The sequence below is a fragment of the Arvicanthis niloticus genome, chromosome 20, assembly GCF_011762505.2.
Source record: "Arvicanthis niloticus isolate mArvNil1 chromosome 20, mArvNil1.pat.X, whole genome shotgun sequence".
Lineage (NCBI taxonomy): Eukaryota > Metazoa > Chordata > Mammalia > Rodentia > Muridae > Arvicanthis > Arvicanthis niloticus.
Genome location: NC_047677.1, coordinates 14766232 through 14776378, shown reverse-complemented (window position 1 = coordinate 14776378; position 10147 = coordinate 14766232). Strand labels below are relative to the sequence as shown.

Here is a 10147-nt window from a genome sequence, read left to right as displayed (position 1 = left end):
ATGCTGATTTCTGTTCAGAATATATACCAAAATACATTCATACTCTTATCTATTTCACAAAAATGTGTTATACTACTCTGCACTTTGTATTTTTGAATTCGATAGATATCCTGAAAGATATATAGAGGTGATCCTCTTTTTTCCAGTTGTGTCTCAAGATGCAACTACTTTAGTCCAATTAGTCCCCACTTTGAGGTTGTTTGGATTATTTTCTGTTAAAATAAACACAGCAACGAACAACCTTTTGCTTCAGTCACTTTGCATTTTGGATTGGGTTCCTAGAATTGATATTTCTGGGTCACAATGTAAATGTATACACAATACTGTGATTATCTAATTGCTGCATGCTATTCTGCATTCTTAGTGGCATTAGATGTCTTTACTCCTCATAGACTGTCACTTGAAATTTGCACATCTCTTTAGCTACAAAGATTTAAGAAAAAAATATATTATCTGGAGGACTAAAGAACAAATATCATTTTAATCTTCTAAAACTGATGATCATTAGATGCAATGCAACCGTTGTAGCTGTTAAGTATAAAGGAAAGTGCTGGTCATTTAAAGTTAATAGGAGCAGAAGTCCCATGAAGAATCAAAAACTTGGCTAATAGACCAAGATCAGAGAATAATGCACTTGGCTTCTGTGGAGAAATTAAAGTACACGCTGTGCATAGGTATTAAAGCAAATGTGTGAAAAGTTACTCTTAAGGTACCATGATCCTGAAGACACAGCCTCAGTGCACAATAGATCACATTCAGTCTCTCTTTCTCTCTGGATTTTCCTGACTTCTTTCTCCTTGCATAACCCAGAGGCTCAGGCCTTGGGACTTTTTAGAATGGTAAAATATTTCACCTTTTAAATTTATTTTCACCTAGTAGCATACTTGGTAGCATACTTAGATTTTACTGCTAGGAATCTCTCTCTCTTACATAGTACCTCCCTTGTGGGGAGACTTTTTAAACACAATTCACCTTTAATAAAATATTTTGAGTTTTAGCTACACTAATATAGACATATATATATGTATATACACACACACACATATATACACAACACACACATACACACACATATATATATACACACACATATATATATACACACACAACAGACACACACACACACACACACACACACACACACACACACACACACACACACACAGGGTCTCACTATGGAGCCCTGGCTAGCCTAGAACTGGCTATGTAGGCCAGGCTTCCCTTGAATGTAGAGATCCTTCTGCCTCTGCCTCTGTGTACTGGCAAGCACCACCATTCCTGGCTCAAAAACAGAATCTTTAAATCTCAGGAGTTTGGCACTCAAAGGGAGTCTGCAGCTAAACCTTCTGTGGCTAAAAGCATCTTGTCTTGCAGTATGAACAATTTCTCTTTGTCTTTTTAGTTCATTTACATAATGTGAACTTAAAAAATACCAACTATGAATTTTTTGAAAGCTCATGTGAATTTTAAAAACCAACCCTGAGTGTAGGTAACAAGTCGTTTATTATTTTTACATTACTTATCTTAATGCTACTTTTTTCTTCCCAAGGGAATGAATTTAAGGTTTTGTATTTTTTTTCTTTTTCTTATAATTAACAAGGACTTCAACTCTCGTTTTGTCTAATCAGAAAGGGCAAGATGCTGGACGTGCTTGAGTAGTTACCACCCGAAGGGCGGAGCGGCCCTCATCTGTAATCCCAGGACTTGGGAGGTGGGTGAGGTCAAGAAGTTGCAGGTCAGTTTGCTACAGTCTCACCGTGGCCTAAAAAAGAACATCTCATCCAGCACTGAAAGCATCTTCACACTGACAATTGTACTTTAGCAATGAGGAGAAAGAATTTTTGGTAGCATATTACTTAATGTGGTGGTTATGTATTCAAATAACCAGATTGTTAGGTCGGGTATGTGGTTTCAAAGCATAGCACTAGACTAGCATTACTGCATGAGGCCTGGCCTCTATCCCCAGTCCAAAGGAGAGGAGAAAAAAGATACCAAATTCTCTGGGTTCACATTCTTGCTTAATGTGACCATAGCAACTTACAATTTGGCTGTGCCTCATTCAGTTTCCCCCACTAAAACCCAGGGAATAGTATTATCTTTAAAATGCAACAGAAGATTAAATGAGCTAATATGTAAAAAATGCACTCGTGCCAGTGAATTTTCAATCCCGGAGCCAAGAAACGAGAATGGGGAGCAAGCAACGTTTCATTCCATTCTCAGGGCATCCTTATGCAGAAGGCAAAGCTTCTGTCTGGATTTTTCATAGAAATCCTGGCACTTCGGCCAGGGAGCTGAGGAGGAGCAGGGTTCAGCCCCACCGATCGACTTGCGTTCCAGCTCTGTGGGGGCCGCAGCGAAGATGTCGTCGTCCAGCTAGAGGGACCGCCCTCCCGCGGCACCCACCAGGGGCTTAAGGCGCACAGAAGTAAAAGGCTTACTGCACCACCGCCCCACGATCTCACTCCAGATTTAAGACACAAGATATTTATTTACATAAGCTTTACTCGGGCCTGGGCCGGGAAAAACGCTGCAGAGACCCCGAGTCCGCCTAGACCCAGAGCTAGAGATGGAACCAAAGGGCAGACACTCAAGTCCAGGGACAGACGCTTCCTTCCACCGGTCCCCTCGCCTTCCGGTCATCGCCATGGCCCCGCCCCTTTGGGGGAGGTCTCAGCTGTGCCGTAAAGTAAAGAGCACACTATGCCGCTCATCAGCCCGCCCCCATCTTTACGGCAGACCGTATTTCATGCCTCCAATATGGCGTCCCCCATGTAGGCACCGGCTCTGGTTTCCGCCGCAGGTGGCTAGTGTAGTTCTGACTGCGCTGCAGAAGCAGCAAAGTTTATTCCTGGTTACTGCTCCAGAAAGCCACACTTCTCTGGGGGTTTGGAATCTCCGTTTCCTCTTAGATTCTGAAAGTTTCCCCTCAGCCCTTGTTTGTTTCCCCGTGTCATTTCTGGACACCTTGCTCAGGTCCCTGACCCTTCTCAGACTCAAACTATGAGCCTCCGGCAGCTGCTGTTGCGCTTGTCCGGTTATCTCGGGGCTTCTGGTCCCCCAAATCGCCAGTGGTGGTGCTTCCGATCCCTCGACACCATCTCCTCGGTAGGCTCCTGGCGTGGTCGGTCCTCCAGGTCTCCAGCCCATTGGAATCAGGTGGTGTCAGAGGCAGAGAAGATCGTGGGCTATCCCGCATCCTTCATGAGCCTCCGCTGCCTGCTGAGCGACGAGCTCAGCAACATCGCTATGCAGGTGCGGAAGCTGGTGGGGACTCAGCACCCTCTGCTTACCACTGCCAGGTGAGCGACCCCCTTCCCACTGACCCAGCGGATCCACTCGTCTTTTTTTTTTTTTTTTTTTTTTTTTCTTTTAAAAAAGTTATTCTGGTTAGGACACTCAATACTAACTCTGGGTCTGGCCAGTTCTTTTATCCCTTCTTTCGTTTGATCGTTGAAGACATTCTTTGGTGTCCCTTTAACATTTTTCTGCTTGGCTCAGCTAAGTGGATAAATGGTTTTCTTAAAAAAAAAAAAAAGAAAGAAAGAAAAAACTTGAATTTTTTTTTTACAGTTTTGCTTAACAGAGATGTAGATGCTTCATGATTTGTGAAGATATCAGAGATGTATATTTATTTAGTCACATTCAAGAAGTGGTATTTTAAAAATGGAATAGAGCCGGGCAGTGGTGGCGCATGCCTTTAATTCCAATACTTGGGAGGCAAAGGCAGTCCGATGTCTGAGTTCCAGACTAGCCTGGTCTACAGAGCAAGTTAAATTGTTCACCTACAGAAAGATTAAGACCAGAAAGACAGACAGAATAGACAGCTTTTTAACAAATATCCAGGTATTGGACTATCCAGGTCGAAGTCAGTACTCTCTCTTAGGCTTTTACCACTTAATGCCAGACTAGTAGTAAACTTGCCATTAGGGTTAAAAAATTATCACTTAAAAAACGACTCACACCTCATGAATTATCACTTAAAAAACGACTCATACCTCATGTTTTGTAATTTATTTCAAGCACACAGAAAAGTTACTAGAATGAAAATAGTACAAAGAGGATTAGGAGAGATGTCTTTGCCAGTAAAATACTTGTTGAACAAGTACTACGGCCTGATTTAGATCCCCAGCAACCCTGTACAAAGGCTGGAGCTTGGTAATCCCAGCACTGAGGATGTAGAAACTGAAGATCCCTGTAGCTTGCTGGACATTTAGTCTAGCTAAACCAGCAAATTCCGGGCTAAACAAGAAACTCTGTCTCAAACTCAGTGAAAAAGCAAACAAGAATTGGACAAAAAGATGGCAGGTGGGCTTATGAATGTTCAAAACAATTAACCCCAGGAGAAATGTAGATTTACATTACTATGAGATCTGTCACAAAGGCATGAGAAGGAGTGAAATACAGATTTACAGTAGGGCATCCTGGTGAAGAAACAGAAAAACTAGATTTGTCATGTAAGTAAATCAATATGGCCAGTCTGGAAGATGAAAATGTCTTATAAAATTAAATTGACTACGATTATATTATAACTCTTGTCATCATACTCATAAACATTTATCCTAAAGAAATTAAAAAAAAAACTTATCTATATCAGAATCTATACAGGGATGCTTATAATATTGAAAGGTGGCTCTAAATTTGCCAAAGTCTTGACAGCAAAGCGTTGATAATTAAGAAGATGATACCCTGTCAGCATGGGTCTTTGCGTTAGCCCCAACCTGACCAACCCAAACATCGCATTAGTCAATAGTTGATCAAACTGTGATACATACATAACCATAAAATTCTGTTTGATGGAGCTGAATTAAATTGCCTACTGTGCAAACTTGATGGCCTGAGTTTAGATTCCAAGTACTGTCAAAAAAAAGCTGGGCACCGAGAAAGAGTGTGCAAGTAGATGCGAGTAGATTCTGTAACCCAAGCGTTGGTGTGCAGTGTGGAGACAGGCTGTCCCTTTGAGCCCAATGACCAGCCAGCCTACATAATTAGTGAGTTCAGTGAGAGACCTTGTCTCAAAATAAAAGGTGGAGCAAGATAAGGAAGACACTTCCACCTCTTGCCTCATGTGTATACATACCTGTTACAACCTGTATGAGCCCTTCTCAATACAAACACAATTTGTTTTTTTTTTTTTAAAAAGAATATTGACATCACTACCTACAACTGAATGAATCCCACAGGGGTTATGTAAAGTGAAGAGTTTTAATCCTTCAAAAAATTAGGAGTTACCATGTGACTCAGCCATTCTATCCCTAAATATATTTCCAAAAGAACTGAAAACAGTCTCAGACATTTATATGTGTATGTTTCTAATATTTACAATAGATAAAAGGTAGAAGCAGATTATGTGTTGATCAGTGGGTAAATCTATCAATGAAATGTGGTATACACATACATTGGAATGTCTTTCAACTGTAAAAAAGACTGGCATGTTATAACAGCGACGAATCTTGAAAATACATGGTAAATGAAATGAGCAAGTCATAAAAAAGAAACCCACATACGGTGTGATTCTACTTACTCGAGCATCCCAAGTAGCTAGACTCAGAGAAAAAGGGTGGAAACTGAAGAGCAGGCATGCTAGCACTACTGAACTATAGACTTCATAATGGTCAGGTCATGCATTTCATCAGTGCATTTTAACGCTTTTTTTTTTTGGGGGGGGGGGGGGCAGGGTCTTGTAATCCTGATTAGCCTGGATCTCTTAGTGATCCATTCTCCTTCCTTGCTTTCTGAGTGCTGGGATTAAAGCCATTATCTCTAGCTTACTAACACAAGTTTTTTTAAGAATTCATTTTCATGTGTTTATATTATATATAATTCCATTTATACAATGTGATTTTTTTTATTATTACTACTACTATTATATTATTATTTATTTATCTTGTTCAGTTTGACACAAGCTGACGTCATCTGGAAAGAGAACTGTAGAGAGAATTTCTACCTGTCAATAAAAAAGTGGACCGATGGCCAGTGAGCTGAGGCAGGAAATAGGAGATGGGACACTGGCAGGAAGAGAGGATTCTGGGAATAGTAAGAGATAAAAGAGAGACACGGGGAGAGATGGGAAAGATGAGCTGAGAGAGGTGAGAAGAGAGATGGACCAAGGAGACAGACATAAACCAGCAGATAGATGAACTCGGAGAGACGCAGAGGAGACAGGAAGGAGGAAGTGGCCCAGGACTGAAGGAGAGGTAACTAATCAAGTGGTAGACATGGAGAGTTTGAGAGGGTTCAGTCAGAGCTAGTCAGGGAATGAGCCAAAGCTTATGGCCTGTGCATGAAGTAATAACTAGTCTCAGAGTTGTCATTCCAGGAACAGGACTGGGAAGGAAACACGGATATAATATTTTTACAGAGAACCTCAGTTGAAAAATTACCCTTATGAGGTTGGCTTGAAGGCAGGGCTATCTTGATTACTGATTGATGTAGGATGGCCCAGCCCACTAGGGTGGGCCAACACCCTGGGCAGGTGCTTCTTGGTTGTGTAAGAAAGAAGAAGGCTGAGCAAACCATTGGCAACAAGCCGGTAAGCATCTGCCTTCCATGGTCTCCCCATAAGCTCCTGCCTCCAGGCTCCCGTCTCGGCTTCCCTCAGTGTGATCGTGGCTGGGACACGTAAACCAAGTGAACCATTTCCTCAGTAAGTTGCTTTTGGTCAGCGTTCTCTCACAGCAATAGGAGCCAAACTAAGACTAGCAACATTTATATAATTTTTGAAATGTGAAAAACTGCAGAGCTGGAGAACAGATAAGCGCTTTCTAGTTAGGTGACAGTCTGGGAAGCTGGGAGGAGCAAAGCCTCTGAGGAGGTGTCCCTTGCTGAAGGGAGTGGAGAGGCCTGTGGTGATGGTTCTATTAGTCTAGACAAGGGATAAAGCTGCAGAGAACTGAATACGAGATTGGAAAACTGCTGGACTCGGAGATAGAATAAGGTGGACTTGGGGGTAGGATTTTAGAATTATGCTATAAGTAAAATTTTGTCACCATGGAGCGAAGCTGGGTCCAAGGTCCGGAGAACTCTATCCTATTTGTGCAATGTAGTGTCTGTAATTATTTCAGTATTTAAAAAAAAAACAAAAAAACAAAAACCTTTGTGATACATTGTGACGTTTTCATTCCCAATCTGGGGTTTCTACCCCACCTTGATCATTCAGTTCCTAGATAAAAGACACACAATTTTTATTATATACAATAAGCCTTAAATTAATAGAAAACATCTTTAAATGCCTCATTCCGTGAGTCTCTGAGGTTTGAAGACCATCTATCCATTCAGAGCATATCTGAACAAGCAAATGTTGCCTGTTTCCAGCTTTCTAATATCTGTGCAACCCAGGGTGTATGTTTCTGTGATAATACAGGCTAGTATCTGACGACACCATAAGCTTGATTGACTGAATTACTAATTATCCTAAACAGTTTATAATAGTACCTATTAAAAGGAGTGGGATTGAACCTTGTATTTTTAAATGAGTTCCATATGTACAATGCTCATCTGTGGTAGTTTGAATAGGTTGGCCCAGGGAGTGGCACTATTTGGAGGTGTGGTTTTGTTGAAGGAAGTGTGTCACTGTGGGTACGGACTTTAAGACTCTAGCTGCCTGAAAGCCAGTTTTTTCCTAGTGGCCTTCAGAAGATGTAGAACTCTCAGCTCTTCCTGCACCATGTCTGCCTGGATGCTGCCATGCTCCTGCCTTGATGATAATGGACTGAACCTCTGAAGCTGTAAGCCAGCCCCAATTAAATATTTTCCTTATAAGAGTTGTATTGGTCATGGTGTCTGTTCACAGCAGTAAAACCCTAACTAAGACACTATCTAAGAGTAACAAAAGTAATCTTAAATTTTGTATCAATATACAAAGATTTATACCAATGAAAACCTTAAACCTGTATCAGTATACAAAAATCTGTATCAGTGTAAGAAAATATAACCTCAATTCTGTATCAAAATATAAAGACCTCTATCAGTGTAAGATTATGGCTATAAAATGCTTTTGTTTATGAGTAGATTTAAAAATTCATTCATATTTGTCTAATTTCTTATAATATTACTCTGTCCCCCTTTTTCTTTTCAACACCCTTCTCTTTACCTAAGAAAGAAGGATAGAGAGGAGGAAAGGAAAGCTGGGAATCCATGAGTCTAAGCTCCCTATTTAGTTTCCTCCCCATCCAAAATGAAAACTATTTGTAAATTACCCCTTAAGATGTCAACATAACTATAATTTATAAAATAACCAAAACCATCCACCCCAATTTAAGAGGTTGGGACATCAGGCTTCTTATAATTGCTTCCTGTTGAATTGGGGCAAAGAATTACTATTTGGGGGCCCAAAAGGAAATTGGAAAAATGGTTAAGTCAAAATAAAGCTAGCTGGCACCATTAGTTGCCTAGTCTTTATGTGTTGAGAAAGTTCAGGGTTTAACTGAAGTCCTAACTGGAACAATCTAAAAGGCTGGGTGAACTGAGGTCATCGGGGATTAGTAGTCTTTCCTGAAGCTGTTCTGGAAGCAGGTCTCTGGAAACAGCATCAGCTGAGACAGGATCAGGTCCAGGGAACTGGAACAGCTGGTCATTTCAGCATCTCTGAGGGTGAGTCTGGTCAGGGCTGCTGCCTTCTTGGTGTTTCATTCTCTAGTATATAAACCTTACAACCCTATAAATGTATTTGAATGGAATGTGCAAGGTGAACAGGTCAGCTAAGGATGAATTTTTCTCCTTGTTTGAACAGATGAAAGACAGCTGTATTTTTTTATAAGTTAGTTTGATTAATAACCAAATTGTAATAAATTTTCATTCATGTCATTAAGGACTCTGTTGCCAACAAGATTCATTGGCTGTGTAGAGCTGAAGTTCTGGCTAGAGACATTTTTATGTCTTAGCCAGTTTCAGGTTTGTTCTCATGTAGAGAGATCAGAAAATTATGTTACCTGTCCTGTTTGGTCTTCTTGGTTTTTCCTTCCTGACTGCAGCCTAGATCTTCAGGGGGTCTTCCTATCAAATCTGATCCTTATTACTTTGGAAGGAGTCTAAAGCCTTTTTTTTTTTCATTCCTGTTAACATAAATACAGAGCCACTTTTCAAAAATACCATGTCCTTGGTCCAGCAACCTGAAGTCATATAAAGTATAGACTGATTCAATTTTGTAGCCTCTTTTTTATTTAGGTCTGCTCTACTTTGACCTCTCTCATAGAGAATTTATAATACAATTATAACCACCAAACTTATAACCATCTTCATTTTGATAATTAAAACAATATAAAGCAATTAAAACAATTATTAAATTTATTAAGATACCTCCATATAGAGTTGTTTCAGTTGTGGCAAGCTAGCCACTGAGCAAGAAATGTCCTAACTATCTGCAGACAAAATGCTGTCCAAAAAGGACAAATGGATGAAGGAGAGTTTACTGCTAAGTATTGCCAAGACAGGTTAAGATAGTCCTTCATAATTCTTGCTTCACCTAGGGTCTGTCAGATGTTCTGGGCCAGAAGGCCCCAGATAGATGCTCCAATGTTATAAGGAATATTGGAGACTGTCCAGGTAGTAAGCTATCTCTGTCATTTCTTTGATTTTTTTGGAAGCTGCATCCTGATGCTTCCTGCATACCTAGATAATATTTATCCCTTCTCAAATCTCTGATGGTGCTGAAGACTAGAAACTTATAGTCTCACAATTAAACTTAAGTTGTTTAGCATTAAGGAAGGTGTTCTAGATTTTAAAAGATGGGTTTTGGATGTAATACAAGTTAAAATCAAAGATTATTGAGGTGCAGAATTGTAAACTCATTAGGTTAGGATAGATGATTAAATACTTTATCTAAATTGTCAAATAAATGGAATGGATGTTATAAATGTATGCCATACTTTATAATTTTCATGATTATTATAATTGTATTCAATTTATATCTGAGAGAAAAAGAGCCTTTTATTGGACTAAAAAGGGGAATTGTTGAAGTTTGGTCTTTTGCTATGTCTTATAATGCTAAGTGTGGGGCCCCCAAGGCATGGTTGCCCCAGAGATCAAGAGAGTCTGCAAGTAGACACAAATCATCTATGTGACCTTGCCCCCAAGTTATTTCTGACTGGTGAATAAAGATACTGACAGCTAATAGCTGGGCAGAAGAGACATAGGTGTGTATTAAGGTTCC

General features: G+C 40.1%; 1 protein-coding gene across 4 annotated transcripts in view; it reads left to right on the top strand.

Annotated features, from left to right (window-relative positions):
* Positions 1–2751: 2751 nt before the first annotated feature.
* Pdss2 (decaprenyl diphosphate synthase subunit 2) overlaps positions 2752–10147 on the top strand; it is a 227093-nt gene continuing 219697 nt past the window's right edge. For all 4 annotated transcript variants that reach the window (XM_076917055.1, XM_034523718.2, XM_076917054.1 and 1 more), the window contains exon 1: positions 2752–3299. In XM_076917055.1, coding sequence (XP_076773170.1) covers positions 3001–3299 — 299 coding nt within the window. In that variant the 5' untranslated portion in view covers positions 2752–3000. The remainder of the gene's footprint in view (positions 3300–10147) is intronic.